An 18850-nucleotide genomic window follows, 5' to 3' on the forward strand; every position below is an offset into this window, starting at 1 on the left:
AATTTCATCTTGGTTATACTTGCTCACACTTTGATCTTCTCTTGAAGTTCAGGAAATCGACCTTGCTCACACATTTTAGCCATAATTATGTATTTAGTCATGCCAGAAGTCCAACATTTGGAAGTGTTAGAATGATAAAAAGGCTCGTTGTCAGCCATTGGAACATGAGTGATCATTTTCATACCAGTTTTCCACAAGTTAACATTTGACATTTCCAGTGGTCAAAAACAACCCTTACCTCCATCATCCTGTGGAGAAGTAAAATGAAGAATCTTCACTCTCAAACAAACCGTAAAATATACTTTAATGAAACTGACAAATGAGTTCCTGAAATGTTGGTATCCAAATTTTTTTCTGTTTTCCCAGTCTACCTTTCTTCAGTCACTGAATCGTCAGTTCTTCAAAATCTCAGCGAAAAATCCTACCCTTCCTACAAACCTTATTCTACAATGAAACATCTTGTTCAACTCAGTTGCTGAAAATATTCCTTAAAGGTTTTATCAGGAGAATAAAAGTCTAGATAGCAGACAATTTAATGCCCTTTTTCCATCTAATGTCATCATCACCAAATCCCCATGCAAACATTTATGAAAATTATCCGTATTTTATCTGATTATCCAGACACAATGGAGGCACATGCTGCTGGGTTCCAGTGATGCAAGAAAACCCAGCACAACTGCACATACACTCGCCAACCATGTCATTAACACGCCCCAATCAAATAACAATTAAACTGTTTTTACCATTGTTGTCTCCGGTGATTGTCATTGCCAGAATTTTCCCTGAGGCAAGGATGTTTTCAGTGAAAGACACCAACCTCACTTGATTAAAGCTTGGTGTTTTTGTATTCAATAGGATTACAAGTACCCCATCTGGGGAGGCAAGATTAGGCAAGTTGTTACTTCACACCCAGTAAATGTTCTTGTGCTACACTCCCACTTGCCCTACCTGACAGGTACAAGAGACAATTGAATTCCGATAAGAAGACATTGCTTAAATACATGCTGTATCCCACCTTATATCTACTCTCAACTCTCTATCTAAAAAACTTGACTCAATACAATATCAGGCTCTCAAACTAATTACACGCACCCAACATGGCACCTCCTACACTTCACTCCAGGCCTTAACAGGAGAAATGCCACTAAGTCTACGCAGGGAACAGCTAAGCTTAAATTTCTGGGCCGCATCCCAATCAAACCCTCTCATCCAAAACCTAATAAACCAAAATATCAGCCCCAAAAACCAAGCTCTAGCTCGTAAACACCCCTTACTTACCCCAATATCTCAAAGAATAACAAACTACCTAAATGAACACCAAATTAAAAATCTTAAACAAAACTGCAAACAATCAAATATCTTCACCCCTAAACTTAAAATACCCAAAATAGACACAACACTAGCTAGCCAAATAAATAAACAAACCGACCCAAACATAGCTAAAACCACCACACTAGCATACATACACGAAAATTGGCCAAATTGGTGTCACATTTACACGGACGGATCTTCAGATCCGACCTCCAAACACACAGGTTTCGGAGTCCACACCACACAACCAACTAAAACTACACAATCCTTCCGACTCCCAAACAACCAATCAATATTCACGGCAGAACTAATGGGCATGGCCTCAGCCCTCCATAGTCAAGAATCCAAAAACCACAATAAAATCCTAATACTTACCGACTCCCTAAGTGGACTGCAAGCCCTCAAAAACAAAAATACAAAAAACCGACCTAAATTAATAAATCTAATACTTAAAAGCTCCAACGACCTAACTAACGCAGGCAAACAAATAACTTTCTTGTGGATACCCGCCCACGTAGGAATCTACGGTAATGAAAACGCCGATAAGGCAGCTAAACTATCCCTCAAAATCCCAGAAATAAGCTTAAACTTACCCATCTCAAAATCAGAAATTAAAAGTGTAAATAAGCAAAAAATCACCAAAAAATGGCATAACCTATATCTAAACTCAAATAGCCAAATCCAAAAAGTACTCAGCAAACCACTAACCAAACCAAAAATTCACCATCCATCAAAAAAAATCGACAGAGTAATCACTAAACTCCAAACAGGACACACCAACCTAAATAACCACCTAAAAAAAATAAAAAAACATACTACAGGTAACTGCCCACACTGCAAACAACTAGAAACCCCAGAACACGCACTCATCTACTGCACACACTACCTAACACATCGAACCGCATTACAAACCACCCTCAATCTAAACCAGGCTCTCACTCTAGAAGCAATACTAAACCCACAAAATAAACTAGAAAACTTCAAGGCCTTAGGCGTATTCTTAATCAAAACGGAACTAATAAAACGCATCTAAAAACACTATAATCCACCAAATCAAAATTACATAAACACACAAAAATCCACCATACCCAGCTCCCTTAGTTCTCCTCCCTTACCCCATCGGCATCTATTCCAAATCTCAAAATTCCCAAATTCTATATAAGCAACCCCTAAAGCCCCCTCTTGGGTTGCACACACCACTTTTGCCCCTTTCGGAAACATATTAAATGGCCTGGCCGGGCCCGTGTGCGAAATACGCATCAGTCGGAAAGCGCACGTTAAATCTACAAAGTAAGTAAGTAAGTAACCTTATATGGTTTTGAGAATTTGTATATACAGTAAACTACGGTTATAACGAACTCAAGGGACCACTAATGTTAGTTCGCTATAAGCGTAGTTCGTTATAAGCATATATACAGCATATACAACAAATGGACGGGACTAAAAAATAAGTTAATATGTATCAATCAGTTCGTTATAAGCATATATACAGCATATACAACAAATGGACGGGACTAAAAAATAAGTTAATATGTATCAATCAGTTCGTTATAAGCATATATACAGCATATACAACAAATGGACGGGACTAAACAATAAGTTAATATGTATCAATCAGTTCGTTATAAGCATATATACAGCATATACAACAAATGGACGGGACTAAACAATAAGTTAATATGTATCAATCAGTTCGTTATAAGCATATATACAGCATATACAACAAATGGACGGGACTAAACAATAAGTTAATATGTATCAATCAGTTCATTATAAGCATATATACAGCATATACAACAAATGGACGGGACTAAACAATAAGTTAATATGTATCAATCAGTTCGTTATAAGCATATATACAGCATATACAACAAATGGACGGGACTAAACAATAAGTTAATATGTATCAATCAGTTCATTATAAGCATATATACAGCATATACAACAAATGGACGGGACTAAACAATAAGTTAATATGTATCAATCAGTTCATTATAAGCATATATACAGCATATACAACAAATGGACGGGACTAAACAATAAGTTAATATATATCAATCAGTTCATTATAAGCATATATACAGCATATACAACAAATGGACGGGACTAAACAATAAGTTAATATATATCAATCAGTTCATTATAAGCATATATACAGCATATACAACAAATGGACGGGACTAAACAATAAGTTAATATATATCAATCAGTTCGTTATAAGCATATATACAGCATATACAACAAATGGACGGGACTAAACAATAAGTTAATATGTATCAATCAGTTCGTTATAAGCGTAGTTTACTGTATCCCCGTGGTATGGGTTTTCGGACGGTTAAGAAACATTTGTAGTTATCTTCCTAATCACAAGAACTAACATAAACCTCCCGCTCATTAATGAAAGACAACTCTATCTTAAAATCAAGCCATCATCTGAGTATTTACAATGTTTGTGTGACACCACAACCCTCATTATAGGAGGAGTACTCGCGATAAACATGGCCATCCACAAACATATGATCCGACAATATATATAGAGAGTGGAATGTGTCCCAATCGGACTCTCTCAAATTCAGATTTCGATGAAAACCTGACTTTTTCTCCAGTCCTCTAAGTTGCTTATAAATTATCATCATGCACTCAAACTGACCTACGCGTACAACTCTCTAATTCAGACTTTTTACACATTTCGTACTTTGGACTAAAATTACGGTCCCAACAACCAATTAATTATTGAAAAGAACTAATTATATCTTTCATTTTGTCTTAATTGTTTAATTACACAGATCAATGTTTTAACAATATTCTAAAATCTGAAAACTTTCAAAGTTTGGAAACACAGGAGTGAAACCATGCTACATTCTTCAATGAGTCCTCTACTGCCGCTAGCCAAACCCATGCCTCATGACACATAAGTGAGTGAATGAGGTTTTACCCTGTTTCTAGCTTCTAGCTCCTTTCTTAACAAGAAGATATCATTTTTCCAAATTTAAGGCTTTAAAATCTATTTTTGTGATTTTAAGGCTTTTCAATACTAGCGCTGAAAATCAAGGCTTTTCAAGTGAGACCTTAAAAATCAAGGACGTTTAAGGCTGTATGAACCTTGATTGATAACACTTTACATTGAACACCCACGTGATGGTAATTCACAAACATGTACCATCACAAAGCCATCTCTCATTGTAATGTATTAAGAAAGTGACCCATTATGGAAGTGGAAATCACAGAGTATTAGTTTCCATCAAGACGATGCTAACACACTCTCACCATCGTAGCTCTCCCAAGATACGGATGAGGGCATGATGATCCCCTCCCTGCTATAAACCCATATATGTCCCATGATCTCCGGCTCATGGACTGCAGAGTCCTATCTCGGACAAGCAGAACCAGCTTACAATTGTCACTTCTATAGTAGCTGTGTTCCTCTCAATACTTCATTGCATATCAATATATTGACTGACTCAGAAATAGCCTGACAATATTGCATTGTGATACACGTCCTCATGATGACCAATCCCTCAGTGTTCCTAAATTGACTGAAGTTATTGCCTCTTGGATGACTTGTACAATACGTCATTAACAGTAATTGCTTAATCCTATCAAGTGATCGTGTCAAGATATCAGGTTCTATTTCGATGATGAAACAAGACCACAAGAATTGCAAAGGTGACACAGCTTGTCATATTTGATCACTGGTGTCTGAATGAAGGTGATAGGTATTGATTTACACATGTCTCAATTAAGCATCAATAACATAATATAGGATGACACCCTAACCAAACTCTCACATAAAACATTTCCGGGATCCGTCCCTGGACTCCTGTTGAATTGTAATCATGACAAATGTAATCTCAGCCATGGAATAGCACAAGAATGAGAACACTCGATTGTGCTCCCTGACAGAATCCAAGGAGACAATTTAACCATTAATTTGTTTCCTCTGTAACAAGAGTCAAGGAAGGGGAGCAATCAACGAGGACCCAAAATAGAGGACCAAGTCAAACGTTTCCGCAAACAGTAAATAAGCAATGTTTAACCAGGCACAGCTTGCAGATTGCTCCAGGAACACAAGGGCCATCATAAACTTAGCATCTAAATGTCGCAATATTCAGAGTCTTTTTCAAAGATAAATGTCGACACTCTTAAACAGGAAGTGTGGTAATTGGACCATTCTCAGAATAGCATCAATTACCAAGGTTGTGTCTGTTCTCAGCCATGTGGAAGGGATATTTAAGATACCCCAAATTTCCCTGACCTACATATAACCTAAAGCTTCATAAAAATTTGTTTTACGAGTGTATGGTCCTGTGCATAGATACAACTCTCCAGAAATGATACATCGCCAAAAATATCCATCCAATAAAACTTACGTTCTATGCTTGAAACCAGCATGTATGTCACAAATACTTAATTTGACTTTATGCTTGATGTCACAAATACAAATTTCTAGCATAAGGGCTTCATTTCACTTATTACTTCTTTGTTTCCGCTCAAAGTTCATTCATAACAGTACGATTAAAAAATCATATATTGTCAGCTAGCACAAGGCTGTGATTATAAATATGCCAGAGCTCCAGATAAGCTTTTGGTGTTGTGGGTATCAGTAATTCTATCTGGGTATTCAAATTTCTGTTACCCACTAGTTTTTACACGTGGGTATTTAAGTTAAATATTTAAAACCACTATACATCTAGTCCCTGCAAACTGGTGTCGTGTGGGTTCGAGAGCTTTATATTCAAAAATACCACGATACTTCCACAAGAAAGTGTGATGCCAAATGATCATGATGTAACTGTCATCGTGGAGTTTGGCAAGGTAGACGGAATGCCCGTTTATAATTTCAAAATAAGTTGCTGATTTGCTAATCGAATACACAGGGTTACTTCACAATATTTTGATGATACGCAAAAGTTTTATTTTCGTAGCGTATCTGTAATGTTCGTTGCAAATTTGAAACGCTTGGATTTTATTTTACTGCATATTTCTGCATTTCTGTTGCGTATTTTACGCAGATACGCAGCTTATCTGGAGCTCTGTATGCCAAATTACCTTGGTGCTTATGTAAAATGCAAGCTGATTAGAGAGAAATTGTGTGCTGTGCAAGTGATAATAGTGACACAACCAAGTCCCCAAGCCTGACGACCCTATCCAACTTTGGTGCCAAAATAGCTTATCATGAAACCACAAAACAATAAGATAAAGATCCTTTTTTTCTGACTCCCTCTTCCCAAATAGATAATTGACAAAACATTCATCAAGCCATGTCATTTACTTACATAATTTTTTTCCTCAAATAACTCTCATGCCCATCAATAAATGAGAAGGGCAGCATTTCTCAAATGATTGCTAAAGTACATGACTTACGACAGTCGTAGTGTTGTGATCGCCTTGTGCTAGGGGCTCAGGCCCAGTATATGAGGATTGGATGGCTATGACCTGTGACTTGGCTGATAAAAGGTCGTTGTATCCAGACAGTGTGGATAAATGCTCATGCTATCAAACACTGGTTGCCTGACCTTCAAGACTTGACTATCTACAGGTCGTCTATGTACAATTGCTGATTCTGTCACTAACTCACTGGGAACACAGATGAAAGATTTAATGTAGATAGAAAATAAAATAATTTAATATACAACAGAAAAGAGCACAGAGAGTGTTTATCTTAACCTGGAAAAAATTAGACTTACCAAACTATGAGAGCCTTGAATGGGAATTTAAGATATTTTTGTTTCAGTGTCTGCATGACTAGCAGACTAAAATTAGGACCCAAATCAGGAGCCAATGGAAAGGGTTACATATTGAGACACTGTAATTATTAACACACCCTATTTGCAAAGTTCAGATCAGTTATGCACACAAATGATTTCATTCCTCTTCCACCTCGTCATTTACTTCCCTCCAATATTGATCACCACCAACTATCATTAATCAGAAAAACTGGTCTTTATCATTCTGATGTTGGAAAGTCAAAGAGATGATGCAAATACAAGATTAGTTGGAATTCAACCCCCAGTTCAAAGCTAAGTCCGAATCCGGGCTAAGAGCTGCTGAGGTGGGAGTGTTGTATTGTTGTGTCACAGTGCATTCAGAAGAGGAAGGAAGAGTTGTTGGGATGGGGCCCAATTACATCAATTACGGTACAGATTTGTTTGCTTGGCATGGAGGACTATGTGTACTTAAGCACTTAATACCTGAACTTGACTAAAAAGTGAGCGTACATCAAACAAGCAACCCCTTTAATCTGGATAACTCAGCAAACAAGACTTTCCACTGATGGTAATGACACTTTCTTCCATCAATATTTCTTTTAATTTCATACGCCCAGCTACCTTGGACTGGTGGTCTAGTTTACTGAGCACCGAAATCTTGTCCAGGGATTCAGAACAATTTGTTAATCAGAAAGTTATTCTGGTCCTGACAAATACAGGCTAGCTCTGGTGATGAAGTACAGTCAGAAGGACTTCAATGACAATGTTACAGCTAGGATTGGGATCATTCATGGATACATCCTCATAAACCTCCAGTGACGTCATCCTGTTGTTCTCCAGTCGGGTTAGATCTCAGAAACAGGGATGTTGTAATGTCCCTGAGATTTTATATGATATCCCAGGCATATTTTCTATATCATATGTTATAATAGATGGGGATTTTATTTATACGTCTGTTTACATTGTAACACATGATAGTTTCTTGCTTGAAATTTATTTTGCATTCGAACACAATGTAATGAAATGTAAAATCAAATGACACATATTTTCTTCAAATTCCCGAGAATCGAACACCCAGTGAGTGTACCACTAGGCTACAGAGGCACTGATAAATCACAATGCTTTTACAAATGTCTTTTTCAAGAACCGTACGCCAGCAACAGATATTTTATGCCTGTTTCCTAAGGTTCATGGAAAGTATCTTTCAAACATAAACATGTTGAAAAATGTTGCTTTCAGTTTCTTTTTTCGGTTTTCCCTCAGGTTTTTATAATATTCAAATCCTGGGATGTGCTTTATCCTACACAATGATATGTAACTGAGCCATGTTCTCCATTTGTACCAAATAGTCAACTCTGCGGAAGTGAAAACAATATCTTTTCTCAGTTCTACCCTGCAGACTCAAAACATTTGGCTATAGAACTTTCCCTACATTATTCCAGTTCTGTGAAACTCCCTCTCTCTAGAGCTGACCTCCGTCCCAGTTGTAAACACTTTAGAGTGAGTCTCAACTCCTACCTGCTTGAAAGCTGCTACACCACTGTGTAAAACTTCATTTTTCTCTCTTTAGTAATTTCAAAGCATAATTTGACATTATTTTCATTATTCTTCCTTGTAGTGCTTTGCACAGCTATTCTTGTCAAGATTAAGCATTATATAAATGAACATTAGCATATTTATTATATTGTGGTAATGAACCATAAATTTCAGCAGGTAACATTGTCACTTAAGGAGAATCCATCTAATAAGATTTATAAAATGAATAGTTTGTTCAGAAGTATGCCCAAAATGAAAAGTACATTGGCAGTGGTGAAAAAAAATGAATAGTTTGTTTCGTGTAAAATACCCAAAAGTCGAAATTTTGAGTTAATAGTGATAATGAACAGACTGTTTGATGATGCTCAGTAAATAAATAGTTTGTTCGGAAAAAAATTAGAAAAACTCCCCTTCCCACCATACAAATCAAATGGATGCTCCCCTAATGTAGAAAAAACAACTTGCCTGTTTTAGTATGGGAGCTATGCATGCACTTGCATGTCTGCTAGGGCAATCTATTCTATTGGGATCAACCAATCACATTACATGAAATAGTCTGGCTGACTTTTGCATTGTAAATGGCATCACCTTGATGATCCACTGTGCCTTGAGACCGGGAAACCAGTGGGAGTCTTTGATCCTCCAGCAGTACACACATGGCACAGACCACATGCTGGGTAACACTTGTCATCTGTTTCCGTACCATGACACACATGATGCTACAGGTAGTCCTGTGTGTATCCGGGTCCTACTCCGGAACCACCCGACCTGAGGACCCGAGTTACCCGTCCCAGCCCTATGGGTAACACTTGTCATCTGTTTCCGTACCATGACACGCATGATGCTACAGGTAGTCCTGTGGGTATCCGGGTCCTACTCAGGAACCACCCGACCTTAGGACCCGAGTTACCCGTCCCAGCCCTATGTGTACCATTTGTCATCTGTTTCTGTACCATGACACACATGATGCTTTGACTTCACTATTTGTTATGTAACATATCCAGTCTGTGCTCAAAACACTTGGGCTATGAGCCTGAACTTGGCTCTCAGCATCATGTTTAGTACATATTAGTGTTACTAAATGGACTACTCTCTCCGAGCTTATTAAACCAAACACATTTTACTGGACTTTTGGGCTAGTCGGTAAAGTCGCAGACTGAACATCATCACTTTGTGTATCAGCCTGAGCATTAGGTGTCTCTATACTGGATGTCTTTGTGTATCGTCCTGAGCAGTAGGTGTCTCTATACTGGATGTCTTTGTGTATCATCCTGAGCAGTTGGTGTCTCTATAGTGGATGTCTTTGTGTATCATCCTGAGCAATAGGTGTCTCTATAGTGGATGTCTTTGTGTATCATCCTGAGCAGTTGGTGTCTCTATAGTGGATGTCTTTGTGTATCATCCTGAGCAATAGGTGTCTCTACTCTGGATGTCTTTGTGTATCATCCTGAGCAGTTGGTGTCTCTATAGTGGATGTCTTTGTGTATCATCCTGAGCAATAGGTGTCTCTACTCTGGATGTCTTTGTGTATCATCCTGAGCAATAGGTGTCTCTATTCTGGATGTCTTTGTGTATCATCCTGAGCAATAGGTGTCTCTATACTGGATGTCTTTGTGTATCGTCCTGAGCAGTTGGTGTCTCTATAGTGGATGTCTTTGTGTATCATCCTGAGCAATAGGTGTCTCTATTCTGGATGTCTTTGTGTACCATCCTGAGCCATAGGTGTCTCTATACTGGATGTCTTTGTGTATCATCCTGAGCAATAGGTGTCTCTATACTGGATGTCTTTGTGTATCATCCTGAGCAATAGGTGTCTCTATACTGGATGTCGGACACATTTTGTCTTGATCCTTAATGTTGATAAATCAGGACTTGCACTCCTAATACCATACACGCTGCTTTAATGTATGGTCCTTGAAAGAAATTGGAAAAAAAAATGGGAACCAAAGAAGCAGTTGAGAAATTTTTGTAACATGTTATTGATTGTTCCAAAATGCAACGAGACATCAATAGTATTCCCTCAGGACCTTTCTCTCATTCTTTGTCATCAAACACTTACAATGACTGCAAGAGTAAAAAATAACCAGTAAGTGCATTACCTGACCAAAGTTAAAAATGAGTATGCATGTGCTGTCAGTCTATCTTAGACTCCTGTGAGTTTCGATACAAGAGTCTTCACAAATGACACAAAACATACTGTCACTTCTGAAGAAGGAAGAAGGATTTAGGTCAGCCCACACTAAAGCCTCATGTCAGCAGCTAGTAGACATCAAGTTATTTGATTGTTCAAAAAGTATCTTTTTAATGTTTGGGCCACACTTTTTAAATTTCATGTTTCACAAATTTATTCAAGCTTTTCCACACGAGGTTGGCTGATACAGAAATGAAAATAAATAGCTATGTCAATCATTTATTTATTTATATGCAGCTGTGGAGTTAAGACTGCAGCTGGCTTCTTGAATCACTGATAGTGATGTAGATATGGAATATATATATATCATTTTATATTGTATAAAAGGGTCTATATTACTAGAAGGAGACATAATAAAAATATATATTTTTATGTTTAATTTATTTCTTTTCCAGCTGCTTTTCAGTAGAGGCAGCAGGCTGGTGAAATGAAAACTAGTCCAAAAAAGTGTGTTGCCTTGCTGTCCTGTTATGCTGGTGACAATATCATTGAGTTTTCTTTCTCCAATTCAATATTATAGAAATGATGCATCAGTTGGACCTATTGCCCTATGCATCTTGTATTGAACAGATTGTCATGATTATCTCCCTTGAACTAACACTTTCCCTTGCTGTTTCAGGAGAAAGGGTGGGAAAGTCAACATGCGGATCAAACGACACCATCATGTACAAGACAAACAGTACCAGTTTGACCGTCGACATCCCACGAATCACTTGTGAGCAAGGTCCACAAGCAGCCTAGCCACACCCAGTGAAAACAATGTGAAATGTGTGCTTATTGTCATATTCTATCTGGCATGATGTCATCAGTTAGATCAGTTATTTGTGATCACACTTCTTCAACAATATGCCAGTTCACATGACCAACATTCTTGGTCAAAGATATATTTTACTGATCAAAATACCAATAATTATTGATTAAAGGAATCACTGCTTGAAGCCTGAAGTCCGCCAAGAAGGACTAGTGCTGAAGCCATGTTCATTTGGTGAGTAGGTTGACCTTAACATCACTTGAACAGCATGCATGACAGCCTCCAAGAAGGACTAGTGCTGAAGCCATGTTCATTTGGTGAGTGGGTTGACCTTAACATCACTTGAACAGCATGCATGACAGCCTCCAAGAAGGACTAGTGCTGAAGCCATGTTCATTTGGTGAGTGGGTTGACCTTAACATCACTTGAACAGCATGCATGACAGCCTCCAAGAAGGACTAGTGCTGAAGCCATGTTCATTTAGTGAGTGGGTTGACCTTAACATCACTTGAACAGCATGCGTGACAGCCAGGTGGACCAGGTTGTAGACACCAACCATTCTAATTGAACTCAGACCAAAAACCATGATCAGGTCAAGATCAAAAATAAAAAAACACCTCTACTCAGCCAATAGAAGCACCGTAGGTGACTGTGCTGTTTGTACCTCCGTCAATACATTGGATTAACATCCTGAAGGTGATGCCAAGAAAAGTCGACGAATGGAATTGTGACCTACGAAATCAGTGGGAAAATATCTCAAACTAAATGGATCACTGAATAGGAGTACTATCACCATGTACTATCAGACATGCCAGTCTGAGATAACACTATTCCAGTCTGGGATAACACTATTCCAGTCTGAGATAACACCATGCCAGTCTGAGATAACACCATGCCAGTCTGAGATAACACTATTCCAGTCTGAGATAACACCATGCCAGTCTGAGATAACACTATTCCAGTCTGAGATAACACTATTCCAGTCTGAGATAACACCATGCCAGTCTGAGATAACACTATTCCAGTCTGAGATAACACTATTCCAGTCTGAGATAACACCATGCCAGTCTGAGATAACACTATTCCAGTCTGAGATAACACCATGCCAGTCTGAGATAACACTATTCCAGTCTGAGATAACACCATGCCAGTCTGAGATGAAACGATGCCAGTCTGAGATAACACCATGCCAGTCTGAGATAACACTATTCCAGTCTGAGATAACACTATTCCAGTCTGAAATAACACTATTCCAGTCTGAGATAACACAATTCAAGTCTGAGATAACACCATGCCAGTCGGAGGTAACACTATTCCAGTCTGAGATAACACCATGCCAGTCTGAAATAACACCATGCCAGTCTGAGATAACACCATGCCAGTCTGAAATAACATTATTCCAGTCTGAGATAACACCATGCCAGTCTGAGAAACACTATTCCAGTCTGAGATAACACCATGCCAGTCTGAGATAAAACTATTCCAGTCTGAGATAACACCATGCCAGTCTGAGATAACACTATTCCAGTCTGAGATAACACCATGCCAGTCTGAGATGAAACGATGCCAGTCCAAGATAAGATATCTCTTCTCTTCAAAATAAATGCAAACAACCAGTGGAGTGTGACTGAGGATCATCACGGCCACCATGTGATGAGAACATACTCATCAAGAACTGTATATAACTTGTGACAGTTTGAATGAATGGGCCCCCCCGTTTGTGTTGTGTGTTACATAATCCTAACCTGTATATGGCAATCAGTGGACAAGCTCTACCCTGCCAGAGATCTCCAGAGACACGACATTCTCCACATTACACTGTTCTTGTAATCACAAACGTGTCACATGACATGTAGTTCGTGAAGTGAAACTTTTGAGGAAATGTTCGTAGACGTAGCGCCTTGACTCATGACCAGCTACAGGTGTCACAAACTGCATTTTGTCTCATAAATCGGCTTTATTTTGTCCATGTCCTAGACTGAACACCTTTGAGCACCTTTTGTAAAGTGACATAAACATGCTACAGTGATCCGCCATGTCTTCTCTTGTCAAGTGCTACTGGAGTGTTTTGCTTGTTTTGTTTGGTATTTAACGCCGTACTCAGCAATACTCCAGCTATATGACGGCGGTCTGTAAATAATCTAGTCTGGACCAGACATTCAAGTGAGACATCATGAGCATCGATCCACGCAATTGGGGTACGCTGACATGCATCAACCAAGTCAGCGTGTCTGACCATACGATCCCGTTAGTCACCTTTTACGGCAAGCATAGGTTGCTGAAGACCTATTCTACCCCGGATCTTCATGGGTGACGATGATATGCAATCAGCAAAGACGTATAGTGTCGAACTATTCATGACCAAAGCTTAATGAAATTGCTGATCGGCTCGGAGTCTGAGTGGGGTGTCCATGTTTAAATGGGGCATGGCCTTTTACAGCAACCATGGTTTGCTGAAGACCTATTCTACCCCTTATCTTCTCGGGTCGCTACTCAGGAGTGAGTGGTTGGTTGGGTTTGAGTGAGTGAGTGGGTGGGTGGGTTTGAGTGAGTGAGTGGTTGGGTGGGTTTGAGTGAGTGGTGGCTGGGTTTGAGTGAGTGAGTGAGTGAGTGAGTGAGTGAGTGAGAGTGACTGGTTGGGTGGGTTTGAGTGAGTGGTGGGTGGGTTTGAGTGAGTGAGTGAGTGAGTGAGTGAGTGGGTGGGAGGGTTTGAGTGAGTGAGTGGGTGGGTGGGTGGGTGGTGAGGAATGTGTAAGTGAGTGAACTGGACTAAATGAGGCTTTGAATATTATTTCAGTTATATCAAGGCATGTTAGCACAATGAGTGAGGAAAGACCAAAGAGTTGCAAGTTGCAGACACTTACTACTTTGGTGAAACCCAGGAGCACACAAGGGATGATAATTAGGCCGACTCTGAGATTTGACATCAATAGTAAGTCGCATCTAACTAAGCAAACTAAGATTTTGGTGAGCACATTTCAGAGACACCAGACATGAGATCAATTACACGATTTCAGCTTGATACACCAATGAGTTTCAGATATGATGCTATATGTAGTTATAACTTGTTTCATAATGGCACATAATGGCCAAAGACTTAAAGGCGCATAAAGGCCAAAGATCCTGAAAGGACCAAATTTCAAGATATACATAACCAGAATAGTGTTTACGTTACATGGAAAAACAGAAGCAGTCCCGCCTTTTTCCAATCTCATTAAAATCAGATCTTAGCTCTCGCTACCGCAAAACAAAGATCTGAGGACATTCCATTACGGGTCACGACAGAACGACCTTTCATCGGACCGATCAGAGCGTCACTTACCAGATTAAGAAAGTGAGAGTCGGAATGTGATTTCTAATCTAGCAACCTCGGAAACTTTAACACAGGGTATTCCGAACGATAGTTACAGGTTTAACGACTGAATCCATACAATCTAGACCATCTATGAGCCATTCCAGAATGTTTTTTTGTTCAGGTTTCAAATTTTTTATCAAGAATTTGTCAAAATATGTTTCGAAGAGTAGTTGCCAATTTGAAATTAATGCCGTAAAGCTAATGTGGACTTCTTGTCAGTCATTTCATTGGTCTGTCAAAGTTCGCGCAAGGACAGTCTGACGTGACCTGCAATGGGATGTCCTCAGATTTTTGTTTAGCGGTAGCGAGAACTAAGATCTGATTTTAATGAGATTGGCCTTTTTCTGAATTTCCCTAAACTTTCTCATGAGAAACATGTATCCTGAACCATTGTAACACATCAAGTGACAGTTGCCTTAATGCAGCACAACTTGGAAACAGAAATGCCTTCACCTACAGCCATAGCAACAAATACATAACCACTTCCGGGTTAAACAACATAACGTCCAGTTTGGGAAAACACACAACGTCCAATACAGTACAACTTGGCAACAGGAAGTCTCATCATGGTCGTGCCTCTAGCTACATTAAAGTAACAAAGTCATAAGCACGTCCAGTTCAAATACAACACTTCCGATTAGGGTATACATGCCCAATACAGTACAACCTTGAAAACAGGAAAGCTTATGCCTCTAGCTACCTTAATAACAAAGCCATAAGCACTTCCGGTTCAGTAACAACACTTCTAATATGGTAAAACACATTCACAATGCAGTACAACTTGGAAACAGAACGTTTCATGTCCCCAGCTACCATATATAAGTCAAAATCATAAGAGTTTCTGGTTTCATGGTCTTATATCTCAACCATGAACTCCCTTGACAAAAATTTTGTAAAGTTTCATCAAACTTTTAAAAATAAATACTCACGATATGAAGTTTCAATGCCATGCCAACAATATTTCCTATTTACAAGTCTTTTCATTTGTAAATGACCAGACCGCCTCTGTGGTCTAGTGGTAGAGCGTTCGCCCTGAGAGCAGAAGGTCCGGAGTTCGATCCCCGGACGCGTCATACCAAAAGACTTTAAAAGATGGTACTTGTTGTTACCCTGTCTGGCGCTCGGCATCAAGGGGCTAACACAAGGACTGGTCAGCTTGGAGTCAGTATACTGTATCTGAGTTGGGTATTCATGTTAAACAGCAGGATGGTATCTCAGAGAGCCAGCACTATAAATTGGCATCAGTCTGGACTAGTACAAGCAGCCACACAAACACACACACATACATGCATGTCACTAATATAAATGACTGGATATAACCTTCGTACTTCTAATGACTTCCAGACTAGTGCAGGATGCTTATCCCAGTAAAATCAATCTTTTTTGCCATCTGTTTCAGAAGCTTGGAATGCACTTGATACTAATATTAGAAATGTAGATTCCTTATCTCGGTTTAAGCAATTAATTTCTAGAGAAACTAAGCTCACTTCAAATTTTCCATCTTTTGCTAGTTATGGCCAGCGGCAATGTCAGGTGATTTTATCTAGACTTAGGCTAGGTTGTAGTGATTTAAAATCACATTTATTTCACAGATTTCTGATTGATAATCCCATCTGTCCATGTGGCCTAAATAGAGAAGATGCTTTCCACTTTTTTCTATCTTGTCCACGCTATGCCAAGTTTAGAATTGATAAATACTTTTTTGTTAACCAGCTCAGCATCCATACCATACTCCAGGGCAATGAAGATTCATCTCCCTCAGACAATGAACACATTACAAAATCAGTTCACAATTACATCATTGAAACAAACCGCTTTACGTAAGTTATGTGTCAACTTAAGAATATAAAATGCATTTGGTATCTTGCTTTCCATTTTATTTCATTTTGTGTTACTCATTTATGTCTGCTCTATAGACTTCATTACAATCTACATGTATGATGTACAATATTAGGAGAAGCATTAATATAGGCCTTTTTGGCCTGTTTGCTAATCCTTTTTCCATTTTTGTAATGTTATGTAATGTAAAATCTGAACATTAATGGAAATAAAATACTGTTTAAATCATATAAATGAATAATCTAGGACGAGACGTTAACCCTCAGTTCACCTCACATCACCTGTAAATGACCATGAAAGTGACCTTGACATTTGATGCAATAATAACACATGATCAGCCATCCATCCTGTTACAGCTGAAATCTCTTATTGTATCCGTCATCAGTGCATGGTAGAGAGAAAACAATTACTGCAGAAGAAGAATAGCTGTTTAACAAGATCCCTTATATGGACACTAACACCCATTACCTTCCTGCATGTGGCTGGGTCTTTGACAAAAATGACATTTTTAATATTGCTGTCATGCCTGCCATGATTAACACCACATCAGCATTCTGCGAGTATTTGTAAGAGACGACATACCGGAATCCCCCACACAACAATTAACATCACATACCTTGTGGGTGAACGGGGTCCAACCAATATTGACATAATTAGTTTTAGTATCATGGTAACAGAGGGATGTTATTAGAGGAAGGTGCTTGTTTTGGTACTGCATGCTACCTGCACATCATCAACCAACAGACAACATTTGCACGAGATCAAGTTATTTATCCCGCTGGGATCCATCCACAGATTTGTTTTTTGTTTATCTTCTATACTCCAGCTATATTACAGGAGTCTGTAAATAATCTAGTCTGGATCAGACAAACCAGTGTTTGTTTGGTTGTTTGTTTGTTTGTTTGTTGTTTAACACCTTACTGAGCAGTATTCCAGCTATATCACAGTGGTCTGTAAATAATCGAGTCTGGACCAGACAATCCAGTGATTGATGTCATGATCGATGACATGCATCAACCAAGTCAGCAAGCCACCTCTCAATCCCATGAGTCGCCTCTTAAAACAAGCACAGTTGGCTCTTAAGGCAAGCAAAGGTTGCAGAAGACAATTCTAACCCGGATCCTCACAGGTCAACAAACCAGTGACTGATATTTAAAGCAACATCCCATACCATATCAACCAAACAATCATCTTACAAACAAGACAATGGATAAATAAGAAAATACATAAAATAATTTCAAGTATAAGCCACGAACAAATTGCATGTCCAAATCAAAAGTATTATTTGCAGAAAGCTTGGTCACGATTTTACAGACAATATCCCCACGTTCATGATCACGCAGGGATACAGTCTATGTATAGTAAAAGGATCAGTTGAAAGAGTAAGGAGACTATTGTAAATGCTGAATCAGCAATCAGTAGCAGCTGAGGGTCATACTTCAGTGTTCACAAGCTAACTACATCCTCCTCTTGGTGTTGCATCAACAATGGTCATCAGTGAGACGCTGTTCCTGAGTAGGCAGGCTGTAACAGATACTGACATCTAGGTCAGTCGACCAGACAACTGTTTAGTTGTTTATTGACTCGCGGAAAGAAAAAATACCAGAATATTTTACCAACACACTATTTGAACACAGGGAATACAAATATTCCTGAACCCTGTTTTGTTTTTGTTTTATATTTCATCGGTCCAAAAATTTGCAAAGTAAAGCAAAATACTTATCTTTAACCTCAAATATAGAAACCAGGGTACCAAGATAGTGAAGCTCACCTTTACTCAGTGGCAACATTTTAGGGCTAGGATGTGTTGACATGAACTATTTCGTATTGAACACAAAACACCCCAAAATAGGAAACTATTTGTGAAGAACCTGTCGTGGTTAATGACCACATATGTTATTGTACATGATGACAAAATTGTAATGGCCAGTGAATCATACTCCACAGAAACATTTCCCTGATGTCTGATTCCACTTAAATTCATGTAAAAGAACGCTAAGAACTAGTTCTTTTCTTACTGACAGTGATGCTAGATACTGAAAACAGGTTAGAGTTTCACAGTGGTTGCCCCATCAGCCTGATAATGATCACATTGTGGTACAAGTGGTAAAATATAAAACAGTCAACTTATATGTACAATACATTATCAGAAGAAATCA

At 38.8% G+C, this 18850-nt stretch overlaps 2 protein-coding genes across 2 annotated transcripts in view; one reads left to right on the forward strand and one right to left on the reverse strand.

Annotated features, from left to right (window-relative positions):
* Nucleotides 1-11607, forward strand: part of LOC139458944 (FMRFamide receptor-like) — an 89187-nt gene extending 77580 nt beyond the window's left edge. The window contains exon 3 of the mRNA XM_071240405.1: nt 11366-11607. Within this exon, the coding sequence (XP_071096506.1) occupies nt 11366-11465 (100 nt within the window). The 3' untranslated portion in view covers nt 11466-11607. The remainder of the gene's footprint in view (nt 1-11365) is intronic.
* LOC139453864 (focadhesin-like) overlaps nt 1-18850 on the reverse strand; it is a 347871-nt gene that overhangs the window by 303654 nt on the left and 25367 nt on the right. The gene's annotated exons all lie outside the window — the stretch shown is intronic.

This window comes from Haliotis cracherodii, unplaced genomic scaffold (genome assembly GCF_022045235.1).
Source record: "Haliotis cracherodii isolate W230 unplaced genomic scaffold, xgHalCrac1.p SCAF_1, whole genome shotgun sequence".
Taxonomy (NCBI): domain Eukaryota; kingdom Metazoa; phylum Mollusca; class Gastropoda; order Lepetellida; family Haliotidae; genus Haliotis; species Haliotis cracherodii.